This window comes from Erithacus rubecula, assembly GCF_903797595.1.
Source record: "Erithacus rubecula genome assembly, chromosome: 14".
NCBI classification, from domain to species: domain Eukaryota; kingdom Metazoa; phylum Chordata; class Aves; order Passeriformes; family Muscicapidae; genus Erithacus; species Erithacus rubecula.
The window spans coordinates 18,143,903-18,156,402 of record NC_136666.1 but is presented as its reverse complement, the minus strand read 5'-3'; the positions used below and the strand labels follow the sequence as shown (position 1 = coordinate 18,156,402).

Below are 12,500 nucleotides of genomic sequence, written 5' to 3'. Positions count from 1 at the left end.
ATGGAATTATGGGATGGATGGGATTTTGGGATGGATGAGATTTTAGGATGGATGAGATTTTGGGATAGATGGGATTTTGGGATAGATGGGATTTTGGGATGGATGGATGGATGGATGGGTGGATGGATGGAGGGATTTTGGGATGGATGGATTTTGGGATGGGTGGATGGATGGGATTTTGGGATGGATGAGATTTTGGGATAGATGGGATTTTGGGATGGATGGATGGATGGATGGATGGATGGATGGATGGATGGATGGATGGATGGATGGATGGGATTTTGGGATGGGTGGATGGATGGATGGATGGGATTTTGGGATGGGTGGGATTTTGGGATGGGTGGATGGATGGATGGGATTTTGGGATGGATGGGATTTTGGGATGGATGGATGGAGAGTTTTGGGATGGATGAGATTTTGGGATAGATGGATTTTGGGATGGATGGATGGATGGATGGATGGATGGATGGATGGATGGATGGGTGGATGGATGGATTGGGATTTTGGATGGATGGGATTTGGGATGGATGAGATTTTGGGATAGATGGGATTTTGGGATGGATGGATGGGTGGATGGATGGATGGGATTTTGGGATGGGTGGGATTTTGGGATGGATTCCCAGAGCAGCTGTGGCTGCCCCTGGGATGGTGGCAGGAGAATTGATTTGAGCATTAAAATCCTTTCCCATCTCAACCAGAATTCCACCATCATCCCCCCAACAAAATTCACTTTCAGCCTCTCATCACCAAGGCTGAAATCTCATTTCTGAGCCCTGCCCATCACCAGCCCTGCTCAGCACTTTCCCCCTTTGGCGGGGAATATTTGGATATTTTGGGACCTGCAGGGGATTTTCTGTGGATTTCCCTGCATGGATTTTTTTTTTTTTTTTTTTTTTTCCATGCATTTGTTTATCATTTGCAGAAATGCTCAATAAACCTGTGCCACTCTCAGGGTGGCCACAGAACAACCTGGATAAACACTCCATATAAAAATCTCCAAAAGAGCTTCTTTTTTTTTTAATTTTTTTTATCCCAACCCCCAAGATTGGTTAAAAATACCAAAGTTTGCCTCCTGCTTCACCTCCTATTTAATGAATGCCTCTGGTCATGAAAAGCATCTTCAGCCAGACCATCAGGTTCTTTTTCTGTCTCCATGGAGATCCTTGGGCTGGCAGAACCTTTCCCATCCCTCTCAGCACCACAATCAAAAATCTCAAATCAATCCACCCTGGGTAACTTGCAGGACTCACCAGCTACAGCTTTAATTTTCATTTTTTACTCCCTGGAATTAGGGTTTGCCCTGGAGCTCTTGTTGGAGAGATTTGCAGGTGACCCAGGGTTAGATCTTCCCACTGCAGTTAACAAATTTCTCTTTACATATATACTGCTTTTGGAGCCCTGATAGTTGGATTTTATTTTTTTATTTTTTTAATAGAAAAACCCATCTACCAACAAATCATATGGTTTTAAAGGGAGGCTCCCACACACCAACATTATTTTAAAAGTGGATAAAGTTGTTTTTCATCTGTAAAAAATGAGAGTTGAGCTTTAAGAGCAAAAATTAACATTGTGCCCTGATATAAAAGTGAAGGAATATCTAAATATTCTGGTTTCCAGGGGGACTTCCCCAGCATTCCACAATTCCTGTGGAATTCAAGGGTGGTCTTCAGTTATATTTACAATTTCTATGAAAAATTGCAATTGCTGATAATTCTGCAAGAAACCAAGCACCAAACCAGTGAGAATGACCCCCCCCTAATTTGTTCCTGATATTTTAAATTCCCCTTCCCCATCCCCATCTGGGGATTTTACAAATGGCAAACTTCAATCATTGTCACAAAACATTAAAAAAAAAAAAAAAAAAAAAAGAAGAAAGAAAATTATTTCCAAATAAAAAAAAATCCCCCAAAACAGACAATTCACAACAACCTTAATATTAAATATATTCTTACAATTATATTATGCTGCTTTTCCCTGAGGTCTCCAAACAAATTTATATAAAGAGATTATTTCATCCACCATTGAACTGCAGCCACTTCTCAGAGAAATCTCTTTACCAGAGTTTAGAAACACAATTCACCAACGTGGGCATGGAAAGCTCCACACTGTTGGAGGGATTGTGGTGACAATAATGACAATAATAATGACAATAATAATGATAATAATGACAATAATAACTCCTCCCAGCAATCATTTCTACACCCTGACAACAAATCCCTTGGTCAGCAGGACAGGAAAAAAAAAATTAAAAATAAAAATTTAGCAAATTGCTGTTGAAAATCCAGGATCAGAGTCCAAATTGTGTCAGTGTTTGCTCCCAGAGAACAAAGAAAAAGATAAAACAAAGAATTGGGATTTGTTCCACCCAGATCTTTGTGTCACCCAGAGGGGAAGAGAAAAACTTTTGGGACAATGTGGGAGAGGGAAAATGAGAGAACTGAGCTGGATGAGAGTGGTGGAATCCAACAAAGGCTCCAAAAGCTCCAAAAAAATGGGATGTCCTGGAAACAGAGCAAGGAGATCAGAGATACCACCCTGGGCAGAAATCAGAAATGCAGGGAAACAAAAACAAAACAAAAAGAAAACAAAATAAAAAAAAAAAAAAACCAAAACCCCCCCAAAAACAAACACAAAAACCAAAATAAAAAACAAACAAACAAAAACAGAGCAAAGAAATCAGGAAACAGAACAAGGACACCAAACCACCACCCTGAGCATCCCCAGTGGGACACTGAGCAGAACCCCAAAATCAGAAATGCAGAGAGACAAAAAAACCAAAACCAAACAAAACCAAAAACCAGCAAACAAACAAAAAACCCAAACAACCAAACAAAATAAAACCAACCTAAAACCAAAAAACAAAAACAAAACAAAAAAACACAAACAAAAAAACCACAAAAAAAACAAAACAAAAAAACCCAAACCAGACAAACACAACAAAAAAAAAAAAAAACCAAAACAACAACCACCAAAAAAAACCCCTCCAAAACTCCAAACCCACCCAAAATAAAACTCCAAAAAGAAACAAATAAACAAACAAACAAAAAACTAACAGAGCAAAGAAATCAGGAAACAGAACAAGGACACCAAACCACCACCCTGAGCATCCCCAGTGGGGCACTGAGCAGAACCCCAAAATCAGAAATGCAGAGAGACAAAAATGAAAAAATAATTAAAATTAAAAAAATTCAAAATAAACTAAAAAAGGGGTGTCCAGGCTGGGAAGAGGCAGGACAGCAGAGGCAGCTCCTCCTGCAGCAGGAAAAACCTTCCAGGGATGGAACTGAGAGCTGGGAACCCCCCAGCAGAGTCAGGACTGTCCCTGTCCTGAGGCCACTCTGGATTGGGATAACATGGAGAAAAACTGGAGAACAGCTGGAGAAAAATGGGAGAAAAATGGGAGAATAACTGGAAAACAGTTGGAGAAAAATTGGAGAAAAAATGGAGAAAAATGGGAGAACAATTAGAGAAAAATTGGAGTAAAACTGGGGAAAAACTGGAGAAAAACTGGAGAAAAATAGGAGAACAATTGGAAAACAGTTGGAGAAAAAATGGAGAAAAAATGGAGAAAAATGGGAGAACAACTAGAGAAAAATTGGAGTAAAACTGGGGAAAAACTGGAGAAAAAAATGGAGAAAAATAGGAGAACAATTGGAAAACAGTTGGAGAAAAATGGGAGAACAATTGGAAACAATTGGAGGAAAATTGGAGAACAACTGGAGAAAAATTGGAGAAAAATTGGAGAAAATTTGGAGAACAATTGGAAACAATTGGAGAAAAATTGGAGAAAAATTGGAGTAAAACTGGAGAACAATTGGAGAAAAATTGGAGAAAAACTGGAGAAAATTTGGAGAACAACTGGATATAATTATGGAGAATAAATGTGGAGAACAACTGGAGAACAATTATGGAGAATAAATGTGGAGAACAGATAAAGAGCAATTAGAGAGAAATTGGAGAACAACTGGAGAAAAATTGGAGAACAATTACAGAAAAATGGGAGAAAAATGGGAGAAAAACTGGAAAACAATTGGAGAAAAATTGAGAAAAATTGGAGAACAATTGGAAAACAATTGGAGAAAAACTGGATAAAAATTGGAGAAAAATTGGATATAATTATGGAGAATAAATGTGAAGAATAATTGGAGAAGACTGTGGAGAAGAATTGGAGAAAATTGTGGAGAACAACTGGAGAGCAATTATGGAGAATAAATGAGGAGAATAATTAGAGAAAAATTGGAGAAAATTGGAGAAAAATTGGAGAACAACTGGAGAACAATTGGAGAAAAATTGGAGAAAAAATGGAGAAAAATTGGATATAATTATGGAGAATAAATGTGGAGAACAAGTGGAGAAAATTGTGGAGAACAACTGGAATTCTCTGGATTAGAGATTAAAAAATGCACATCAGCCTTTCAAGATCCCAAAACCAGTTTTTAAAACAAACTAAGTAATATTAAACTTATTATGAAATCATTATATTTAAAATTTGTTAGGATTTTATTGGTCACCCTCCATGTCCCATGCTTGACCACATTATTTAAAGATCAATTTTACAATAAAAAAAAAAATATCAGGAAGGTCAAGATAAATAAATAGATTTTTTCTCCTTCTATTTCAGATTCTTTTAAATTTTTTTTTTCTAAAATCTCTCCATTTTTCAAAACAAGGAAGTACCTCTAGAAAAAACCAACTAAATTCAAATTTTACAGCAAGTTCCCGACAGGCAAATCAAATTCAAAATTCAAACTTATTGCTGGCTATGGAGAAAAATAAAATAAAAAAACAAAAAGGGAATGATCTATGTCAAACCTAAGCTAAGAAAATTAGGAATGAGCTTAAAACAATAACTGCCAGTTGATTTCTGGAATATATTCCAAAAAAAAAAGATTTCCAGGAATTGATCATATTTAAGATATTACAATTGCATTGACTAGATTAGCATTATTTGCCAATTAATATTTATTTATTATATAAATATATAAATGAATATATTTAATATTGGCATATGAAATCTGAGCAGTGTTTAATGGCATTTCAATGGCATTGAACATTTCCTGCCTGCTGAAAACAATTTATCCTCCCCAAAGAAATGAATGCTTAAAAGAAAAAAACAAACAAACCCACTAAAATGGTATTCACCATCCCAATTAATAAATATTTATTTTTTTCCCCCCCTGATTCCATTTAAATGCAGCCAGGTGGGTTTGGTCTAATATGGATTGCAGGGAATAAAAAAAAAAAAAGAAAAAGAATCTTTTGTGTTAAAGCAGCAAGTTCATCTCAAGGCAGGAAATTATTCAGCAAATAAATTCCTGATTCCCAAGGAAAAACTGGCAGGGGAGGTTTGGAGCTGGAGTAAAATCTCCTGGCAGGAATTGCAGTGAGGGAGGAAAATCAAAAGGAGGAAAAGGAAATTTTGTGAAAAATCATCAGCTTTGGGGGTCAGAAGAAAAAAAAATAATAATAATGATAATAGGAATAATAGGAATAATGATAATAATGATAATAATAATTATATATATATATATATATTTAAGGTAAAGTGCTGTCCTGCTGGAATAATAATAATAATAATTATTATTATTATTATATAAATATATATTTTTTTTTTAAGGTGAAGTGCTGTCCTGGTGGAATAATATAATAATAATAATAATAAATATATATATATATATATATATATTTTTTTTAAAGGTAGAGTGCTGTCCTGCTGGAATAACAATAATAATAATAATAACAATATATTTTTTTTTTTTTTTTCCTTAAGGTGAAGTTCTGTCCTGCTGGAGGAAGGAGCCCCATTGTCCCCAATCCATCCCAGAATATTCTACATTTTCCCTCTGATCCTTTCCAAATTGGGTTTGGGAAAAACCTTTCCTACCAGGAGGAGCAAAAACCTCTTTGCTTCCACTCAGGCTTTTTTTCTTTCATTTATTTTATATTTTCCCCCTGATATTTCTTAGGAAGCAAATCCACAGCCAGCACTGTAAAATTCCCTTTTTTTTGTTTTTTTTTTGTGCTTCCCTTGCTGTGGGATTTCAGGATGACACCAGGAATAACTCATCATTTCTGTCTCAGTTTGAGCTCCAGTGTGAGAGAAAAAAAATAAAAAAAAAAAAATCAAAATTCTTCCCTAATTTATTCCCCTTATTCCTCCTGCTGCAAAAAGAAGCTGTGTATATATAAAAAAAAAAAGAGCTTTAAATGAAAGTCTCTTGCTGCCAGTACATTTTGAAATAAGTTATTTTAACAAATATCATCTCCCACCTCCATCATCCCCTCCTGTCTTTTTGATCTTTTTTCTTTTTTTTTCCCCTCTACTTATCACGTTCTTTATTTGAAACAGATTTTTAACAGATAATCTCTGCTGTTAGAACAATATCCTAGCTGGCATTTTATTCAAATAATTCTTAAAAACAGCTTAAAAAGCCGTTTGGAATCACATCAAGCTCTGCCATCAATCAAGCAGCAAAAAAAAAAAAAAAAAAAAAATAAATTTCACATCAGCTCAAGTCCCACTCTTCAAGGATTTCAGAGCCAACCATAAAAAACTCCATTAACTTCTGACAAAGAATGCAAATTAATCACAACATGGGGTGAAATGAAATTAAAGGCTCTTTTCTAATCAATGACAAGGCAGGATGAAATATTTGGTGTGGGGATGGTTTTGTTTATGTATTTTTTTTTTTTTTTTTTTTTTTTTTTTGCTGTTGGAAAAAATAAATTTTTTTTTAGCCCCTCCCCATCCCTACAGGGATCTGTTTCCAAGATCTACAGAACACACCAATCATCTGAAAAATCTCAGGTGCATCCAATTTGTTATTCACACTCTCTTAATGGCAAGAAAAAAAAAATAAAAATAAATAAATAAAAATTTTAAAAAAAAAAAAGCTTAGACAGATGCAGCAGGAACCTTAAATGACAGTTTTGGCCTGAGGAAGTGAGATTGCTACAGCAAAATCTAGTACAGCCTGCAGGTGAAATGTCTGCAGCTCCATATGGAGCAGGGAAAATTAACAACAAGATGAAAATCACTCCAGCAGCAGGGAGTCTGAATTTACCACCAAAAAAAAAAAAATTTAAAATAAAAAAAAAAAAGGGAGAGAGAAAAAAAAAAATTAAAAAAATAAATAAATGTAAAGATGAGGCAGAGAATAAATATAAATTAATGGGGTGTGAAAATATTCAAAGCTTTCCAATAGTAGAATTTGCTCAGATTTTTGTTTTTGGGGAGGAGGGAATTTTTTTTTTTTTTTTTTTTGGTGCCAAAAAAGGAAAAAAAAATCAGGTTATTTTTATCTAATTTATGAAGAGGAGCTTGGGATTTTCTCTGCCTGCTCCTCTGGAATTTTTCCCACCTTGCCCTGGAGAAACTTTGACAACAAACTGAGAATATTTAATGGGCAATTCCATTTTTTTTTTTTAATTTCTCCTAAATTGCATTATCATGAAATAAATCACTGCCCACCATCGTGGTTTTATTTTGGGAATTTGAATTTCTGTGAAGTTTTTCCAGATTTTTGGAAATTGAATTAAATATCCAAGGTGCCATGGTTTTTTGGGGTGTGTAAAATCAAAATAATCAAATTCAGGTGAAACTTTTACAGGAAAATCGAAAACTTGTTTTCCTCAGATCCCTAAAAAACCCTTGAAAAGGGGTTTCCTTTCTTTTTTTCATGTTTCTGTAGAAAATAACTTTATTCTGGAATATTTGTGAGCACATGCACCATTCTCATTATCAACAGAGGTGCAAATAAACCCTAAATTAACCTTAAAAATTTCATTTTTTACCCACAGAAAACCCCACAAACATCATTCCCTCCCCTTTCCAAAAGGATTTTCACATTTCCCAAAATCTCAGCAACACCAAAACCATAAAATGCACCAAAAATTCAAATTTTTCTCCATTTTAAGGCTCAAGAATTTCCTGCTCCAAAGTTTTTAAAGTGGAAAAGTTCTGAACATCCCTGTTTGTAATTTCCCTGCTCAGATTGTTCCTTTTTAATCTTCATCAAGATTATAATCTGTATATTGAGATCAAAAAATATATATAATTAGAGTTAATAATTATATATTAACTCTCAACACACCCATAAAGAACTTTTCTGCTCACTTGTTTAAGTGCTTAATTGTAAAGATCAAATAATGATTAATAAATCAGAAAAATAAATACTTATAAAATTAATAAATGTGGGAAATGAAGAGTGGGGAGCAAATATCCTGCTGAAGGAAATGAAATAATAACCCTTAAATTAATTTTAATTTCTCTCCCTATAAATCCTTCATTCAAACTGAATTTTCACACACCATTTGTCTGTGCCTTCAAAATTAAAAAAAAAACCAAATTTTTTTGTTTTTTTTCCTTTTTTCTTGCAGCAAAATCCACTTGGAGGAAATTCCAGGTGCTCTCACCCACATTTGAAATTTCCCATTTTCACAGGGAAACTTTGAGGGATTTAGGGATAAATTTGGACTTTCATTCCTTGAAGGGATGAATTATTCCAGGAATGAGCAAAATGAAAAATAATAGGAAATAATAAAATAATTAAGAAAACAAAGAGATTAAACCCCCCCCCCATTAATTATCCCCCTAATCAAAGGTTTCTCCTGCCCAGCACAAGCCTAAAAAAAAACCCCAAATAAATTCACATAAAATCAAAGCAGAAGCTTGAAAAGCTGAACAGCCACGTTTTAAATTTTAAAATATAGATAAATATATATATAATTATAAAATATACAATTATATATATAATTATATATATAATTATTATTAAATAAATAAATAAATCTATAATATATAAATATAAATAAATAAATATTTTTTATTTATATATATATATATATATATATATATATATAATTTCATGGGCTGCTGCCTTGCCAAATATTCTTTTCCAGACCCTTTTTAATTAGAGCTGTAAAAAAAAATCATCTTTAAACTTGGCTTTGCCTGGATCCACATGGAATGTCCAACCTCCCTCCCTCTGCTCATCACTTTGCATTTCAAAATTATCAAATCCACAAATATTGAAAAAATACAAAATCCAAAATGTTCAGGGCTCCTCAACACCAAAGTTTCTTTTATGATCTTCCAAAAATATATTGAAAACCCAAATAAAATATTCCACTTCTGTTGATGGTTTCAGTGAACATGTTGCAGAGGGAATGATGAAAAAAAAAAAAAAAAAAAAAAAAAGTGAAAAATCCAAATATTTCCACCCAAGTCTGCAGAAGTGTCAGGAGAATTTGCTTAAAACAGCTTCTAAAAATGGGAGAGGGAATGAGCCCCAGCCTATTATTCAATAACCATGTTTGTGAGGCATCTGCATAATCTAACCATGCATAAATTAGTGTGTGTATTACAACAGTTATTTGCATAATAATAGCAAGTTAATAGATGCTTAAAGAGCACAGACCAACAGCACCTTTAAATCAGCCAGAGCCTCCAGGCACTGAGAGCTGCAGAGCCCAAGATGCAGAGAACAGTCATCAAAACATAAAAAAAACCCCATTCAAATAATTCATTTTACTCCCTGGACACTTCACTTTTTTTTTTTTTTTTTTAAATTTTTTTCCACTTTTTTTTTTTAAATTTTTTTTCCACTTTTAAAATTTTTTTTCCACTTTTTTAATTTTTTTTTTTTAATTTATTTTTTTAAATTTTTATTTTTTTTTTTTTTATTTTTTTTTCCCCCTCCTCTCCCTAGAATGAATAATTGGCAGGAAGTGCTGAACAGTTTGTCCCTGTGAGTTCTGACATCCATCTCCAGATGGGAATTGTCAAAGCCACTTCTGGGTTGGTTTTGTTTTTAAAGCATAAAAAGTAAAATATAAGTAAATAAGTTAATAAATAAAATATGCAAAATTCGGCAACCACCCAACCAGAGCCACCAGAGATTTTTTTTTTACCAGGTGATTAGAAAATATCACATTAAAAAAAACCAATATTTAGTAAAATTCTGATATTAGCTCCTCTTCAATGGAAACTCCCTTAAATATCCCACTCACATTCTATTTTTTTTTGAGATTTTAAATCCTTGTACCATCACTCAAAACCAGAATTAAAAAACCAAATTGCCAGAAACAGATACCAGAATTAAAAAACCAAATTGCAAGAAATGAAACGGATACCAGAATTAAAAAATCAAATTGCAAGAAATGAAACAGATACCAGAATTAAAAAACCAAATTGCAAGAAATGAAACAGATACCAGAATTAAAAAATCAAATTGCAAGAAATGAAACGGATACCAGAATTAAAAAATCAAATTGCAAGAAATGAAACGGATACCAGAATTAAAAAATCAAATTGCAAGAAAACAAACAGATACTATTGTTAAAACCGAATTATTTTTTTAAACCTCCCAACAAAACCAACATTTTTTTTGTCTCCGGGGAGGGAAAAAAAAGAGGAAAAAAATAAAAAAAAAAATCAATAGAGACTTTTAAACGACTCCTTGCTGCTCCCACTTTTCAATTTAACAGGACAGATTTATTTGTGGGTGGTTGAAATGTTCCCAATTTGCTCTCTGCACCTTCATCCATAGGAATGAATGTCACAGTGGCAAACAGCAGTAATGAACAATCTTACCTGAGGATATGGAAACCTCCCCAGAGCCAGCTGAGAAAAGGAAATAATATTTGTCTAGTTAGAGAGATTTGCATGGAGGGCACATTTCCTGCAAGGGAGAGGAGTGTTCAAACTCTCAGCAGGGCAGGGATGGGGGGAAATGGCAAAAAAAAGGGAAAAAAAATGAGATTTTTGTCATACAAAGAGCTGTGGTTACAATGGGGTTCTCAATATCATCACACTGATTTTATTCTGGGTTTTTCCAGCTTTGTTTTCTCTCTCAGTGCCACCATTTGATGCCCAAATTCAGCCACAGAAAAGTTTCAACAATCATGATGACAGAAATTGGTGGAAAATGTAAATAAATGGGATTTTGTGTTTGGAATGGGTCTTTCAACACCATCACACTGATTTTATTCTGGGTTTTTCCAGCCTTTTTTCTCCCTCAGTGCCAACATTTGATGCCCAAATTCAGCCACATTTCTAAAAAAGAAAAGTTCTCAACTCTCACAATGGTAGAAATTGAGGAGAATGTAAAAAAAATGATTCTGTGGTTACAATGGGGTTCTCAATACCATCACACTGATTTTATTCTGGGTTTTTCCGCTTTGTTTTCTCTCTCAGTGCCACAATTTGATGCCCAAATTCAGCCACAGTTCTAAAGTTCTCAACTCTCATGATGACAGAAATTGGTGGAAAATGTAAATAAATGGGATTTTGTGTTTGGAATGGGCCTTTCAACACCATCACACTCAATTTTTGGGGGTTTTTCCAGCCTTTTTCTCCCTCAGTGCCACCATTTGATGCCCAAATTCAGCCACTTTTCTAAAAAAGAAAAGTTCTCAACTCTCACAATGGTAGAAATTGAGGAAAATGTAAAAAAAATGATTCTGTGGTTACAATGGGGTTCTCAATACCATCACACTGATTTTATTCTGGGTTTTTCCAGCTTTGTTTTCTCTCTCAGTGCCACAATTTGATGCCCAAATTTCTAGAAGACTAAAATTCTCAACTCTCATGATGACAGAAATTGGGGAAAATGTAGAAAAATGGGATTTTGTGTTTGGAATGGGCCTTTCAACACCATCACACTGATTTTATTCTGGGTTTTTCCAGCCTGTTTTCTCTCCCAGTGCCACCATTTGATGCCCAAATTCAGCCACTTTTCTAAAAAAGAAAAGTTCTCAACTCTCACAATGGTAGAAATTGAGGAAAAAGTAAATAAATGGGTTCTGTGTTTACAATGGGCCATTCTAAACTCATTTTTTCTGTGATTTCTGGATTTTTCCAGCCTTTTTTTCTCTCTCAGTGGCACCATTTGATGCCCAAATTCAGCCACATTTCTAAAAATGAAAAGTTCTCAACTCTCATGATGACAGAAATTGGGGAAATGGCCAAAAAAGTCTCTTTTTGAGCAGCCTTTGATGTTATCACAATTATTATCTGTGCTGAGCAGCAGCTCCCAGAGCCCCTTAAATGGCTCAGGGTGAAATGTGGATAAAAATCGGGTGAAATTTGGGTTATAGGTAAAAATCTGGGTGAAATTTGGGTTACAGAGTAAAAATCTGGGTGAAATCTGGGTTATAGAGTAAAAATCTGAATAAAATGTGGATTACAGAGTAAAAATTTGGGTGAAATGTGGGTTACAGAGTAAAAATTTGGGTGAAATTCGGGTTATAGTGTAAAAATCTGGGTTAGAGTAAAAATCTGGGTATAATTTGGATTATAGAATAAAAATCTGGGTGAAATCTTGGTTACAGAAGAAAAAAATGGGTAATATGTGGATTACAGAGTAAAAATCTGGGTAACAGTAAAAATCTGGGTAAATCTGGGTAAAATCTGGGTTATAGATAAAAATCTGGGTGAAATTTCAGTTTACAGAGTAAAAATCTGGGTAAAATTTGGGTATAGGGAAGAAAAATCTGGG

General features: G+C 34.1%; 1 protein-coding gene across 1 annotated transcript in view; it reads right to left on the bottom strand.

Annotated features, from left to right (window-relative positions):
* The window catches only part of MAP2K5 (mitogen-activated protein kinase kinase 5), a 110,003-nt gene that overhangs the window by 36,948 nt on the left and 60,555 nt on the right, over positions 1-12,500 (bottom strand). Inside the window, exon 17 of the mRNA XM_079317745.1 lies at positions 10,595-10,624. Coding sequence (XP_079173871.1) covers positions 10,595-10,624 — 30 coding nt within the window. The remainder of the gene's footprint in view (positions 1-10,594; positions 10,625-12,500) is intronic.